At 44.9% G+C, this 16,499-nt stretch overlaps 1 protein-coding gene across 1 annotated transcript in view; it reads left to right on the top strand.

The window, feature by feature from the left end:
- gpc4 (glypican 4) overlaps window positions 1-16,499 on the top strand; it is a 46,995-nt gene that overhangs the window by 27,761 nt on the left and 2,735 nt on the right. Inside the window, exons 2-8 of the mRNA XM_008419859.3 lie at window positions 3,419-3,577; window positions 12,569-12,966; window positions 13,291-13,456; window positions 15,012-15,142; window positions 15,225-15,371; window positions 15,451-15,575; window positions 16,221-16,393. Of these exons, the coding sequence (XP_008418081.1) occupies window positions 3,419-3,577; window positions 12,569-12,966; window positions 13,291-13,456; window positions 15,012-15,142; window positions 15,225-15,371; window positions 15,451-15,575; window positions 16,221-16,393 (1,299 nt within the window). The remainder of the gene's footprint in view (window positions 1-3,418; window positions 3,578-12,568; window positions 12,967-13,290; window positions 13,457-15,011; window positions 15,143-15,224; window positions 15,372-15,450; window positions 15,576-16,220; window positions 16,394-16,499) is intronic.

The following is a 16,499-nucleotide window of genomic DNA, read 5'->3' as shown; positions in this document are numbered from 1 at the left end:
GTGTGTGTTGGTGGGCTTATTGGCGTGATTGAAGCATGAATTACCTTACGCGGTGGATATTCTGGCTGGCTGAGTAGAGGGGGGAGGGGTCAGAGGACACGACCTCTCTCAGAGGAGTTGCCGTTGACCCCTGACACCTCTGGTTGAGCCTGCAGGGCGGTGGGCACTGCGAGGTCCGTCTGGTTTGGGGGGCACAGGATGGCAGCTGAGGGGCACGAGGTGGTGAGGTGTCTAATCTGTTTTTTGTACGCAAGGCGTTTTCACCACCCCCCTTCATCCTCTTCCTCCTCCTCCGCTCTTCCTCTGAGAACAGAGTTTGAGCGACAGGACAATGTCAAAGGGAAGTGACTTATTTTATGAGCCATTTAAAGGAGGGACGCCACCTCCAACAAAACAAAGGAGATGCGGCGGAGCAAATGAACGCCTCGACACGCAGTCGCATGTTTGTTTACAGCAAGCCGGCGTCTTGTTCGCCGCGCCATAAACGGCACTTTTCCCTCTCCTAAGTGACACCAGAACAATGGCGCGGTACTTTGTCTCATTAGTTCCTAAATTACTGGGGAAACCAGAAAGCGGGAGCGAGCGAGACCCTCAGCCCCCGAAGGGATTCCTGTAGTAAACCAGAGAGCTGGTTCAGACATCACACAGGACTATTCATGTCAGAGGCAGTTCACAACAACTGATGCATTAAGCAAAAAAAAGGCTTTAAAGCTGAAATGTCGGCACGATTTTTTTTTCTTTCTCAGAAGACCTGTTATTATTTCATTCTGAGGGGAAAAAACCAGTTCATCTTCCAGTCTTACCTCGTCAAGAAGCAAATCCTTTGAGGTAACAGTGTCACATGTGTGCAGACATTCCTGTGAAATACTGACCATCTCAACTTTTATTTGTGTACTTTGGTAACTAGGGCTATTTTCCACATGGATATAGCCTTTGGATTGTGTGCCTTTGCTGTGGGCAAGCAGGGGGCCCCGCTAGAGGAGAGACTGGCTGGCTGTTTCACCTAAAACTCTTAAGTGTGTGTGTGTGTGTGTCCCTGCACCTCCAATCAGGAGCGCACAAAGAGCCGTGTGTCGAGTAGTGATGTGATGTGCGAATGTGTTTTGGTAGGCGCTGCCAACTGTGCCGGGGTGTGTGTGTGTGTGTGTGTGTGTGTGTGTGTGTGTGTGTGTGTGTGTGTGTGTGTGTGTGTGTGTGTGTGTGTGTGTGTGTGTGTTGGAAGCAGAGGGATGGGTCTGAGGAGAGGCTTGAGAGGGATGGAGTGACTGGAGGCTTTTTTGGATTTGGTCCCAGACTGAGGGGTCCAGTTCGTGGCGCCATGGTGCATCCCTCCCTCTGCTCGGCTGTTTGGATACTTGTATTGCTGGAAGTTGTTTAAAATCCTACAAAGTGGTATTGGAGGAAAACCAGAGAAATTACATATATATGTATACATGCCTTCTCTGTCCAGGTAGAGACAACATTAGTTTAATCTACAGGACCTTGCAAAAATATCCACACCCCCTTAACCTATTCATGGTTTTTTGAGCTTCCAACTACAGACTTCAGTGTGTATTATTGGAATTGTGTGACATAGAAACTCAGCTTGTATTAATGGTGAAATGTAAGAAAGTGAAAAGTGTCTTGGATTTGTTTTTAATAAGTCTCTATTTATGCTGACACAGCTAAATGAAATCTAGTGCAACCAGTTGCCTTCAGATTAGGGCTGCAACTAATTTTAGTCAATTATCTTTTTTTTTTTCTATTGACTATTCTGATAAGTCAAATTAAAAAATTAAGCATGTGTGTGTGCGTGTGTGTGTATATGTAATATCCACTTTTATATTTCATTATTTTTGATCTTAAAACTAGAAGTAAAACGCTGTTTCTACAAAAATTACAAGTAATTTCCTAAAGTGGAGATTTCTTTTTTTCTCCAAAAAAAGTCTTGTGACATTCGCGGTCTTGAATCCGTTTTATTTGTCTGTCCTGAGAGCAAAATGTCCGTTTTGGTTGTAGAGGTTGCAGACCTCTCCGCTAAGCCATAATTCTTCCCTGTTAAAAAAATAATTATGCACTACTTTGTTTTGCTCCGTCATAAAATCCTGTGAAGTTTTTGCTCGTAATGCGACAAACGACGCAGAGGATTAGATAAGCTTCAGACAGCGCGGAGCTAATTGGGGAAGCTGACCTAGAGCCAGATCAAAGGAGGACAGCGTTGCTTTAATACGGCCAAAACACGGCAAAGCATCAAGTCATAGAAACATTGTTCCTGCAGACGGCGAGCGAGAACAAGCCGGCGGGGGAAACCAAACAGATGGCTGGTGCTGAGACATGGTGAAAGGATCCCTGTGTTCTCTGAAATTCCAGCAACTACGTTTAAAACAAAACATTATTCCAGCTGCGGCACTGCGTTTGTCCTCCCGTGAACCTCTGCGCGGGTCGACGTTCAACTCGACGAAGCAACTCGTGGTCCAACGCGGTATTTACGTCGAGACATGGCAAAATCGTTGCTCAAAACGCTTTCTGGCTCCAGTTTGTTTCCATGTCAATACAAATGTTGACCATTGATCAGTGGGGGGAAAAAACATTTCTGCATTTCTGTCTGCCAGCAGAGTGAGAGTTTAGTTTTTTTTTTTTTGTTTGTTTAGAGAAACAGATTAGAAGAGCTAACAGTCCATGACCCGAGGGCTGTTAGGAAATCGGACACATTGGCCTGTGGAGGATATTTTTTAGATCTTGATTTAATGGATGGCAGTTGAAAGCCAAAAGCCAGAGATGGTGGGGAAAACTAAGCATTTAAGGTACAAGCATCTCAATATGCCCGAGGCTGAAATTGGACATCTAACCTGCAAAGTGGGTGAGGAGTTAATCCAGAGAGCTCTCTTTAAACCTGTTTCAGAAGGACCCAACACTCAGAAAAGAGCTCCAGCACTAAACTATCAATCAAGACTGAGGAGGGCCGGGATAAGAGGCCCGCTCTGTGAAGTGGGCCAGCTTAAGGCTGCTGTGCTGAGTGTTACAATTAGGAGCGTTGAAGGGGGCTAAACAGCCAAGGTGTGTTTGATTTGGTGAAGGGTGAAGCCCCTCACCTAGCTCCTTAAAGTCTAGACCCCCAAAAAGGAATCTAGACCTATTAGTTCCCCACTGAGTTGTCTGTCTTTTTGTGTGTGTCTTTGTTTTTCTGTCTGTCTTACTGTCTTTGTCTCCTGTCTTTTTGTCTTCCTGTCTGTCTTTAAAAATGTTAATCAGTCATTTTGGATCAGGCTCAGATACAATCCCTGGATTAGATTTTTTCAAGCCTGATCTAAACTCCATTGTAATGTGACAAAAAGTTAACACGTCCAAGACGTACGAAGGTGTTTGTTCCAGACGATGATTGGTTGAACAGAGTGTGTGCTGGTGTCTGAGTCTCACTGTAGCGTCTGGTGTGTTGCAGGAGCGCCGCTGAAGGTGTGTCCGCAGGGTCTCTCCTGCTGCACGGCCGAGATGGAGGACAAGCTGAGCCAGCAGAGCCACACGGAGATCAAAGCTCCCGTGTCCCGGCTTAGCACCACCCTACAATCCACCTTCAAACAGAGACACGACCACTTTGACAGTAAGCAAACACTCTTACACAAACACACACACACACACACACACCGCATTTACACCAGCAGCTCGTCGGCCCACGGCGCGCCACCGTCCCTGTGTTGCGGTAGTCATGCTGAGCAATTTTTGAAGGACGCCTCCACCTGCCAGACCACTTCTCAAAGACAGTAGGGTCCGTGTTCGCTGGCCTGTCCACCTGTCTCCCAGCGTCTTACCTCCCTACCCCCCGACCCCAAACGTCGTGCTGACTTCCCTTCTCTCCAGAGAGACTCCAGACGGACCACACACATCTTCAGATTTTGTCTTGCCTGTACTTCCTGTTCCTCTGCCTGTAAATATCGGGATCAGGTTTCGCCTGCTGAGGGCCGGAGCGCATGGGAACACGCCACAGCGCTGACTCACAGAGGAAGCGGCTCGGCTCCGAAAACCCCTGCGCCCCCCGCCTTTACCCCCCGCTGCATCGCCGCGGAGTTGCTCCGCTGCGATGACGAGAATCCCAGTAGGACTGACCGGAGAACAGGGGAACACATTTGATCTCCAGGGCTGGAATTTGGCTCGTTAAGGGGAACGCAGTTTGGCGGAGTGTTGTGTGCGCATATGTTCCTGCGCGTTTGCAGGTCAGGGACCTCGGGATCTTATGTGTCTGTGAAAGGCAGCGAGAGATGGTCGGTAACAGGGAGCTTGTGTATTGCAGCCAGATGTTAGGAGGAATGTGACGTGTAGGAATGCGGCGGCTCGGCCAGTCCCAACCCTCATCTCCTCCTCTCCTGCCGCCCTATGGGCCCATCTCATGCTTCTCTCCTAAACACCCACCCCCTTCTTTTTTTATTTACCCTTTCCATCCAACTTGTTCAAATTAAACTTTACACTTTGTGTGTTAATGTATGCTCTCCTGTCTGCGTCCTCCACCCTTCTCCCTTCGTCTTCTGGCAGTTTGAAGGAATATTTTAGGCCTGACTTCACTGGCTGATCCATCCATCATTTACTGTTTTAATGATTTGTCCAATGAGAAAATAACCTGATTTATTGGGAAACCCCCTACGATGGGATTCAAAAGCAGATGTCACCAGATTTCCTCTCGACTTTCCCTTGAAGCTGCTGTGTGTAACTTATATAAGAAACGGGACTTTTACATATTTGTTCCTCTCAGTGCTTCCATTGCTGTCTGAAAAAATGCACTGCTTCTGGTCAAAAACAACCAATTAGAGCCAGGAGGAGGGTCTCCGCGCTGTCAATCAACCTTGTGTATGCGGTGATAAATGTGCTATTGGCAGATAAACAGAAAAATTGTCTGCCATCATCGGTGACCATCCTAAGTAGCGTTAGCCTTCATAGCAAGTTTTGTTGTGCTACTCGCCATAGAGTAGCAGAGAGAAAGCGATGGTGTGTGAGCAGTGATTGGCAGCACTAAGGCCCGCCTCCTGGCTCTGATTGGTCCTTTGTAGTTGGCACTAGAAAAAGGCAGTGGAGCTTGTTTTTAGTTGTGTTTTTTTTACCACAGATTATCTCTTATACTGTACTGTCACGACATGGTGACAGTTTTATATATACCGTATTTTCCGCACTATAAGGTGCACCGGATTATAAGACGCACCTTCAGTGAATGGCCTATTTTAAAACTTTTTTCATATATAAGGCGCACCGCATTATAAGACGCATAGAATAGACGCTACGGCTGCCACCCGTCCCGTATTGAACCTGTACGGGACAAGGGTCCCTGAGTACTTTATGTACTAGGCTGCCCCAGTCATTGTTTCACTCACGGCTTTAAATGTATAGGGGCTAGTCCCTTGGCAACCCTAGGCAAAGCACCCCGGATGAATATCTAAAGCCACTTTGTTGACATAAAGAATGACTCCGGTCGGCGAGGAGAGGCCTGCGCGTCTGGGCCGGGGCATGGCCGGACGATGGTGACCCGTCTCCGTTCGCGCACAGCATGTTGGTGGCGAACGTGGTGCTAAATGAGCTGCAGACAACCTGATTCTAGACAGTCGGTATTTATGTCTATGGATAGGTGAGTCAAACTTTATTAACAAACCAGCGTTCTGACAACTATCCCAGCATGCACCACACACTTCTTCTACGGGGGAAAATGAAGTCGGCGGCTGCTTACCGTAGTTGCTAGACCTGTTGTGGCTCAATATTGGTCCATATATAAGGCACACCGGATTATAAGACGCACTGTTGGCTTTCGAGACAATTGAAGGTTTTTAGGTGCGCCTTATAGTGCGGAAAATACTGTATATATTTATAAATGTTCCCTACTAATTTATTCTAGCTTTTTTTTAAATTTCATGTAACTTAACCAGGTAAGTTGACTGAAAACAACAACCTGTTGAGAAAACAAAGACATCATACAACAGAACATCACACAGCAGAAAAACAAAAAATATTGTAAAACTGTGAAACATGTAAAAAAAAAAAAAAGCAGATACATTGATCATTCATCTGTTTTTTACTGAGTTGATGGAGCTCTATGTTAAAGTGAGCACATTGAGCTTTTGTAGGGGTTTTCCTGCAACTTGTTAAATTCATTGAGTGCAGCAAAATAAGACAACCTGGCTTCCTGGTGACTGGTTTTCATGAAGTGAAAACATAGACTGTTTCCTTTAAAAACCTTCAATAACAGAAGGAGCTTCTGCTTTTTTTTTTTTTTTTTTTTTTTTAAACCTTTGCGCCTTCAGCAGGAAACATTGCCACACTTTTCTGAATGCGTTCACTCAGCTGTGAACTCGCCAAACTTAAGCAAATGATCACATCAGTTCTGTTGATTTGTAAGCTCTCTTCACATAAATCCTGCAGCGACTTATATAAACTAAAACTGACATTTGGTCCAGAATCAGAGGCAACTTTCGACACTGAAGCCCAAATGGACATCCAGTCTCGACTTGTTGTCCAACACCTGAGCAGAGAGCAAAGCTCGACTACACAAAAGAGACAATTACAAGAAAAAAACAATGTTCTCATGATGCTGTCGTCTGTATTATTACTAAAATTGTGTGTTCAAGTGTTTAGCTGACTTTGTTTAGATTTAATACATCAGAGTCACTTAAGCATCTGTGTTTCGTTTACAGCTAAGCAGGCGTGGGACCATACAGATTCTCATGGGGTGATAACCTCGTGAAAACATGGCCGAGTTTCAGAGTGGGGGTACTTGCATAAAATATTAACAAAAGTTTAAAAAATAAAACTGAAAAACAAAAGTTGTTTCCACTAAAATAAAATTTTATTGCAGTAAATTGAATGCGTCTGTACCCAGCTAATTTTTAAGAATAGGAAAATGGCGACTAATGCTTGTTGGAAAAACGACATTGTTTTGGATTTTCTGCTCTTTATTGAGTTGATATTTGCCAGAAGTTGCCGGTTTAAACTTACAGAAAGTAACAGCCATGACTGACCAGAAATGTTTCCAAACAGCTGAGTTCATCTGTGATGAGTCAGGTGGGGAAATGTTGCAGTGCTCCTTTAGCCAGACGCAAAGCGCTATGCAGCAAGATGCTGCTGCGCAGGCAGGAGTGGATGATAAAGTTGTTCAAACGTGGCACAGCTTGGAGAGGTTACCAGTCTGGGGATGGGCGATCTGGACTTAGAATTTGATCTGAATATTTTGTAATGCTACTGTGATAAAGATTTTGAGGAAAAAGAAACTATTTGGTAGTTATTATATTATGGTTTCACTGCACTTCATAACGCCACACATACAAATGTCCTTCAAAAAAATTCTCAAATGGATGCTTCTCCAGGATGCCACTTACTTTAGAGTGTGATTTATATCACTAAACCGCACACAGTAACCCCTTTGGATCATATTTTCTAATTCACTGATATTTATTGATACTTTTGTGGAAGCTACAACTTATCAAATTTAGTGACTTTTCAGACAAAAAAAATAAATTTTGGACAAAATTGTAACTGACCGGTCGGGCTTTTTAAAGATCTGTGATCGGACAGATCGTGCCACCTCTTGCAGAGTCGATGATAAAACGCACCAACCCATAGTTTAAAGACTGGAAATTCAAATACTGTAAATTAATGGCTCAAAACAAAAAACTAACAGAATTATAGTGCCGTAAACACATGTTTTTTTCAAAGCACTTTAAGTTTTAGAAAAATCAGAGGAAGGTTTGAGACATAACTCGAGTACCGGAGAAACAACGGCAAAGCCTGCCACAATAAATCAATTAATCGCATGATAAAATAAAAGAATAATTTCCGTTTGCCTGATTGTTGATTTTTCTTGAGACCGGATGACTAAAGTCTTCAGTCTGGTGCACCGGGCTGAACTAGCCCATTTGTACAGAGACTTCAGTATCCATTTTATTTGTCATTTCAAGTAAATAGTTTTGGTTTATTTACATTTGACATATTCGAGTGTTGTTTGCTAGAAATTAAAATGTATTGATCTTTGAGAGGGTGTCTTTACATTATTATGCCTTATTGATATACAACTCCAAAATGGTCTCAAAACAACAATATAATTTATCGCAATAACTTTGGAAGAGTTCATCGTCCTGCAAAATTTATCGTGACAGATGAAACTACAGGATTTTTCTACCCCCTCATTTTTCTGTTTTACTCCTTCAATAAAACATTTGACCTCGGACGAGCTGGAAAGCCTGATCGGTCCGTGTGTTGTAGCCAAGGATCTACATTTCTCAATGATAGTTGATAGCAAATACATGTGAGGCCTGATATTCCACAGTGACCCTTCACTGATGGACAGGCCTAACTAAATAAAGCCTCAGAGTTTGACAGCGCTGGATTAGGCGCTAAATAAGCCAGAGGGGACATGCTTTCCACATGTTTCAGCCAGACAGATGTCAGCTTTTGGTGTTCAAGGGCCAAAACACTGAAGCTATATAGTTTTGTTGAGTCCCTGTGGATCGTTTTGCTCAATCGGCTGCCGTCTCTTCTACCCGACCGGTTAGACTTGACTCCTAACGTCTCCAGTCGGGACGGTGGAAGTCTTCACCTCCAGAGTAATCCTGGTGGCGACAATATCGGCCAGAGCAGGAAGGGAAAGCGTGTTTGCATGAACACGGCTATGTGCAGGCAGACAAACTCAGGAAGCGGTGATTAGGTCGGCTCTCGTCGCGCACCCCGGAGCTAGGAGTCACAGCCAATTACGACCCGAAGCCAGAAATAGTTCTGCCCCGCTCCACGGTGTTTGTCCTGGCCTCGGACCCTCTGTCCCTGCTGCTCTGACCCCCGTCCGGCAGAGCAAGTCCATGTCTGGGAATTAAACACTTGGATTAAGACGCACGCACGCACGCGAGCACGCACACACACACACACACACACACACACACACACACACACACACACACACACGGAGCGGGGCATTCCAACAGCAGGAGGGACGGAATCCCATCCCGTCCGAAAAGAGGGGGGGGAAGGAGCTCAACGACTAATTGGCACAAATAGGATGCAATTACTGCCTGGACTGGGACTGGGAGGAGCAGGGTTTATAAGGCCACCAGTGGGTGGTGTGGTGGTAGGGGACGGGGGAGAGTGGGAATCTCCACTCCGGAGGAAGTGGGAGGAGATGGGTCAGCTTCTCTATTCCTGTGATGGATCGTTGCTCGTCTCCGCTACATGCCGAAACGCTGACGGTCGAGGTTATATGAAAGAGGGGGGGAAGTGGAGGGGGGTTGATACTCAGACGCCATCTCCCCCCCACCATGCCCCCTCTCTCTGCTGTTTGACCCTTCACCCATATTCTCTCACACTGCTGGCTGAGCCACAAGCGCTGTTTTAATGGAAAAGCTCCTGAGCTCCTCGGCCTGTTGGCAGACGGCTCAGTGTCGTAAACTGAGTTTTAATGGCAGCGCAAGAAGCCTGGTTAGCGCTGCTCATAGCTCTGACCAGAAGACCTTAGTGCTGACACGCACGCACGCACACAGTCATGTGTTTCTGTCTTTGTGGGGACTTTCCATTGACTTCCATTCATTTCAGTAAAGCCTAACCCAGACATTTTCCCCGACCATTACTAACAAATACCTAACCCTAAAAGCAGAGCGCAGATCTACTCAGTCTAATTCTATTTACAGCAAGTGTAAATGAGCAGGTCAAACAGTCGGTTCTCTAATAAACAACATTTTGTCAGCATATTGGTGCCATTAGTCTGTAGAGAGGGTTTCTACACAGTCTGGATTTTATTTTTAATCGTTTCCAAAAGCTTGTGAAAATGAAACAAAACTTTCTGATTTTTTTCTTTACCGTCTTCTGGATTCCTTCCTTCTGGCCTCCTTTCTTTCATGTCTATTGTCCTTCTTTTTCTTATGTTATTCTTTCCTCACTTTTTTCTTGTCTTTTTCATTCAATGCCATTTCTTGCTTTCTGAAATCTTTATTTTTTTCCTTGTCATTTGTTGCATTATTCCTTGTCCATCCTACCATCCATCTCTCTTTCCAACCTTCTGTCGCTCTGTAGTTTTTCACCTCATTTCCAGTTTTTCATTTCTGTTTTCTGTTCTTTCATCCTTTCCAGTATCTTTCCTCTTTCACTTTACTACCATTCTTTTCTTCCTACTTGTTCTTTCTCGGTAATTCCAGTTTATTCTTTCCTTCCTTGCTATTCCTTCCTTCCTCATTGTCTCTCTCTCCCTTCCTTCCTTCTTTCACTTCCTTCCTTTCTTCAGACCTTTCTGTGGGTTTCTTGCGTTCTCAAACAAGTTCCGACTCACGTACAAATGTCTACAATAAACTTATTGGGGAGTTTTAGTGTTTATGTGTTTCAAAATGGATGAAATGCACTGTGTGGAAACCCGGGACCCTGGACATAAACCGCCGCGCTGCATCATCTTCCAGCTCAGTGTTTTCCACTGACATTCAACTTGTGCCTACTGTGACATTCCAGTGATGGGGGTGGACCGTTTAGTTTTAATCTTTGTCAGTGGAGCGTGGAACTTGGTGCCCTCTCCCCTGGCTCTCCGCGCGCGCGTGTCTGTGTGTATGTGTGTGTGTGTGTGTGTGTGCGTGTGTGCGTGTGTGTGTGTGTTGAAGGAGGGGAGGGTCTGCGGTGGTGGTGCGGAGGTAAATGGAGGGGCTGCAGTGTTTCCGGTAACCTTGGCGACACAGTGGGGATTTGGAGTTAAAAAAAGCCCTCAACTTAACCCGCCCCAAGATGCCCTCACCCCCTAGTCTATCTCATTTTTTTCTTCTTAATGTGTCAGTCTGAAGTGGAAGTGACAGCACTACTTGGAGTGTGCATGTGTGTGCGTGTGTATGTGTGTGTTTTGTGTCTCCCCCTGTGAGAGCATGGGAACTTTACATTTCAAAGCTACGCTGTGGGCACCCAGAGATACTGCAGTGGGACACAAGTTTTATCCACAAGGGTCAGCAAGCGGGTGAGAGGGGGAGGAGAGTGGATTTTAGAAAAAAACAATCAGTGTGTGTGTGCGTGTGCGTACGTGTGTGTGTGTGGAGGGGTGAGGGGGCAGTGTTTGCTTGCATGCGAGTGAAACATAAGGTGAAACATTTTCAGGGACTCTGAGGAATTCTCATTTTGTTCAGATTAAGAAAGTTAAGGGGTGAGGAGGAGGGGTGACCATGGGAGAAGAGGCTTGGATTATGGGTGGTGGTGGTGTGGGGGGTGATGGACATTCCTCAGGATGAAGTAGGTCATTGTTCGCTGTCTCTAGTGAAGAGAGCTCTCTGAAGGAACTGATGAAGTGAAAGCAGCAGAGGGAGGGAGCGAGATGCAGGACTGGATGGAGGTGGACGGGGTGGTGGGGGTGTGGAGGCTACAGGTCCATCTATGCAAAGGCGAACCGGGAGGAGGGGGTGGCATTATTCAGTAATCCTATTGAAAAGGCTTCTGAAGGACAGTCCAACAGAGGTTGGCAGAAAGGGAAAGCGAATGGAATGTGACAACAGAGAAATGCCATTGATGGTGGTCAGTTTAACGCATGTTGATGTGGAGAGACAACTCTGCTGAATGGAGAGGCAGCGCGGCGGCCAACATGATGCAGCGCCACCATTTACCGTCCCGTCCCCCTCCTTCGGCCCAGATGCCATTTAACTATCAGGTTTTGTTGCCGGAGCTGTTGGTGTTTGGACCGTTTCGCTGAAGGGCACTGTCTGCAACGGTGAAGTGAATAAAAACGTCAGTCAGGCTTCAAATGATATGAACTCCGGCCAGGTTGTAAGGAGTAACAGATTTGGTGACAGAGTTCTGTTTACTTTACAATTCTGCCGTGCTTTGTGCTGATCCGTCACATAAAACCCCTATAAAATCCTTTGAAGTTTGTGTTGAGGGACATTTGAAAGGTATGAGTATCTTTTTCCATCATCTTTGAAGAGTGTTGTAAAGAATGCTTTCTATAGACAATGTTCAAGAAGGAATCTGTCATTTTAAACCATTGATTTCCTCATTGGGATCATAAGGGTGCATTCACACCTGCTCTTTTTAGTCAGCTTTAATCGAAGCCTAATCTCATTTGCTTAGAAAGTCTGGTTGGTTTGGAGAGGTGTGAACTCTGATGCGCACCAAAAACGTGAAACATGAACATCTACAAACCTCGGTCTCAGTTTGTGTGAAGTGAATGCAAGACCGCTCCAAAAGCAGGAAACAAACTAAAGTGCAGGGCATTCTGGGTAAACACAATCAAAACAAATCTGAGTCCAGCTCTAATGGGAGAAATGTCTTGTGGTCTTTTGCCAAAGACAAAACAGCCGCTAAAAATCCAACGCTACTCCATTTTTATTTCCAGTGCAGTGTGAGAGTGAATCACAGCAGCTGAAAATGTAACACATGTTGCAGTTTTGGTCCACCAGAGCAATGGTGGCAACAGTGGTAGAAGTTTGTCCCGCAGTCGATGGGTTGCCGTTTTGATGTGTCCTTGGGCAAAAACACTATACCTGCCTCTGGACTTAAAAAGCACTATACACTATACCGGCCATGTACCATTTTTCTGGACTGTCGGGTGTGAAAACACGTCAAGTTGAAACGATGCTCAGATTGTTTCCGTCATGTCGCGTTCTTCTTCTCTCCACAGAGTTCTTCAAGGAGCTCCTGAAAAACTCCCAAACATCGCTGCACAACATGTTCGTCCGGACCTACGGCATGATGTACATGGACAACGCCCAGCTGTTCACGGACTTCTTCGCCTCGCTGACACGCTACTACGTCTCCGGCAGCTCCGCTGTCAACCTGGAATCCATGCTGTCGGACTTCTGGGCCGACCTCCTGGAGAGGATGTTCCGGCTGGTCAACGTCCAGTACGAGTTCAGCGACGCTTACATGGAGTGCGTGAGCCAGCACACGGAGCAGCTGCAGCCCTTTGGCGACGTCCCGCGCAAGATGCGGATCCAGATGACGCGAGCCTTCGTGGCCGCTCGCACCTTCGTGCGAGGCCTCGCCCTCATGCCAGACGTAGTGAATAAGGTGTCCACGGTAAGCGAACGCAGCTTTTTTTTGTCTTCACTAAAAAAGGCAGTAGAAGTCGGCCGACCCCTCCCTTCAGAGCCTCTGACTTCATATCTTTTGTGTTTGCGCCAGCTGCGGTTGCAATAGACAGCCAGTCTCAACACAAACCTCTTTGACTGTACTGGTTTGACATGTTTTTCCATGTGATTCATTGATGATTAGATTATTCTGCTTGGTGGACCTAGCCCTATAAAATGAAATGTTTAAGCCGTTTCCCAGTCCAAGTATGCGTCTTGGATGAGTTTGTCTCGCTGCGGTTCGGTCCTGCTAACAGCCTCCCACCTCCTCCAGGTCAGCGCATCTCCCAGCTGTGTTCGAGCAGCCACGAAGATGTTGTACTGTCCCTACTGCTCCGGCCAAGTGGCCCTGAAGCCCTGCCAGAATTACTGTCTGAACGTGATGCGGGGGTGTTTTGCTAACCAGGCTGACCTGGACACGGAGTGGAACAACTTCCTCGGTAAGAAGACTTCCAACACGACCATAATTCCAGTCTTGTAACCGTAATAGTTTCTGTTTTTATTCCCATTTTCCACCAAAGATTGATAGAAATCGGATCTTCTGTCACAATCTTTAACCTAAACAGGATCGTTTTGTTTGAAGGTCCTCTTTGTTAGACATCTTGTACAAACATGTGGCTTATTTACTGTAATGTAAAGGGAGAGGGAGGGGTGCACATGTGACTGGCTGCAGGATGAAAGCTGTTATTGTTTAGTGTAAACACACTCAGATCTGGTCCATTACATTCAGGGTGGTGCACATCTCCTCTATTCTCCACTCTGTTTATTATGCTCTGCTTTCTGTTTGCTCCTCTTCTGCTGCAGCTTCTGTGCTCTAATTTCACCTATGAGCTGCTGCCATCTAGTGGCGGATTTTAGTAACGGCATGCAAGGTTGTACAGTTGCTTTGCAAAATTATGTTCACCCTTTTTCCATATTTTTGGCCAATTACACCTGAAAGAATTAAAGGGGTTTTATGTTGTAGACCAACACAAAGTAGGGCATGACTAAAATGTGCAAGGAAATTATTTAAAGAATAAATCTGGAGTGTGATGTACATTTAATATTCAACTAAACAGAATATAGTGAATAATATTAGAGAACAAGCAGCATCACGAAGACCAAAGAAATGGCAGAAAGATCAGGAAGGAAGAGCAGCAGAAGTTTAATTTGAAGTGTTGCATAACAAATATGTGTAACAAAAAAAAATTATAAATACATCTTAAAATTTGTCTTGAGAAGACTGTCTAATCTCATACTTTATGTAGTTTATATTTCTCGTGGGAAACATTTGAGTGGCACACAAACATCTTTATTTAGTTCTGTGACTTGAGGCTATTGCTAATTAGCTGCTAATGTACACATGCTAGCTATCTAGCGCTTTGGCACCCATCATTGGTAAGGCCAGTTGGCTGGACGATCTTTGATTTCGCCACTTCTTACAGTGTTCCAAAGTAACATGTATTTTGGACAAAAAACTTTGCAGTATTATATAAAATACACCTTTTTTTTTACTTGTACATTTCTGTTGATTAAAAGTCTTAAATTTCATTTTTATTGGTCTTAAAAAGTTTTGAATTTGAGTTGGTGAAACCTGCAGAAACCCTGATTAATTAGTTTACCTTTTTTTTTTTTGCCAAAGTATTTAATGTGGAGGTTGATTGATCAAAGCATGTTCCTCTTTAGAATGGTGTAGTCAAAGTTTACACTTAATTCAATTGAAAATTCTTGGCGTGATTTGAAATCGGATGTTCTGACTCTCATCCGATCTGAAACAGTTTTGAAAGGGAAAAATTGGCAGAGGGTTCATTCTCTGTACAAATACACCCCACGTTTTTCAAATTAGCTGCCAATTAATAAATAATGTTACATATTTTAAAAATATAGAAACTTTGTCAACCGTTTTCCTTTCACGTTAATGTGTTTTTCATGAAAGAGCAGGATCTGTTGTTGAATTTGTGGATTTTTTGTAAAAGCTGAGCTGTGGACTGAGAGTCCTTGCATTGTGGTTTCCAGATGCCATGCTGGGCCTGGCCGACAGGCTCGAAGGGCCTTTCAACTTCGAGTCCGTCATGGACCCCCTCGACGTCAAGATCTCTGAGGCCATCATGAACATGCAGGAGAACAGCGTGCAAGTCTCGCAGAGGGTCCGCTCCAGCGCCGCCGTTTTGTCCAGAACCTCCAACTCGGCAGGTTCCGTTTTACTGAGCCTCTCTCTTCCCTGAACAGGTCTTCCAGGGATGCGGGACGCCCAAACTCAACAAGGCCTTCCGCTCCAAACGGTCAGGGAAGGAAACGGGCTTCACCGGCCGCTTCCGGCCCTACAGTCCAGAAGCGAGACCGACGACCGCCGCCGGGACCAGTTTAGATCGGCTGGTGAGGAACCAACCGGACGATGAGCCGCAGCTCTGTGTTTGTACTGTTGCCTAAAATGTGCTTTGTTTGCGCCGCACAGACGATGGAAGTGAAGAAAAAGCTGAAACACGCAAAGAAGTTCTGGTCGACGTTGCCAGAGACGGTGTGCGCAGGGGAACTGACCGTACCTGGCGACGAGTGCTGGAACGGTACAGCCAAAAGCAGGTAAGGGAAAAAAGTTATACTTTTACTGGGTTTGTACGGTGCTAGAAATCCTTGAATTTCACTGAGGGAGTTTTCAAGGTATGGGAAGTGTTTAATTTCTGAATAAATTAATTAAAAGTGCTTAATACTCAAACTGTGCAGTTTGGTAATGAAGTGCAATTTGATTACAAGCCTAAATTTGGAAAACGTTTTTTATTGTTGAAGTCAGATATTTCTTTTCCTCGCCTTCTGAAGTTAAATCAGACCAAACCTTTCTTGTTTTAAGTTTGTTTGAATTGCCAGAATTATTTTTATTTGCTAATATAGAACATTTTTTTAGAGATTTTTTTGTAACTTTTTTGAACCAGTCAGGTGTATATGGTAGAGAGACATTTGAAGACATAAAATATTATATTTTGGTTTACATTGTTCCTGCTGTAGGATATAGAAGATTATCTCAAGAGATTATTAATAAGAGTAATAAATTATATGTCTTAGTGAATTGAAAATTCATTTTTTATTGTTTTTATCTCCATAGTGTGGTGCAAGAAAAGTTTGAAAAGTGCTTGACTTCTACTATGGGAAAAGTGTACAAACCCTGTTCTTATTTATGTTTAATAGGAAACTGCTGTGTAACTCTGACAATCACACCTCTACCCTCCTTAGATACCAATCAGATGTGATTGGCAACGGGCTGGCCAATCAGGTTTCAAACCCTGACGTTGAGGTGGACATTACCAAACCAGACGTCGTGATTCGCACCCAGATTGCGGTTTTAAAGGACATGACGAACCGGCTGAAAGCGGCGCACAGCGGAAATGACGTGACTTTTGAACCAGGTGAGGGCGCCAAGCCACCTTCACCTGGCGCCAAGCCAGGTGAAGGTGGCTTAACCGATCGTCTCCTCTGGAGCTTTGTCTGTTCTTCCTGTGCAGTCTGGGAGAG

Source organism: Poecilia reticulata, chromosome 10 (genome assembly GCF_904066995.2).
Source record: "Poecilia reticulata chromosome 10, P_reticulata-male-v2, whole genome shotgun sequence".
Classification (NCBI taxonomy): domain Eukaryota; kingdom Metazoa; phylum Chordata; class Actinopteri; order Cyprinodontiformes; family Poeciliidae; genus Poecilia; species Poecilia reticulata.
Note: the sequence above shows the minus strand (reverse complement) of the source record. Positions and strands in the feature narration are given on the sequence as shown.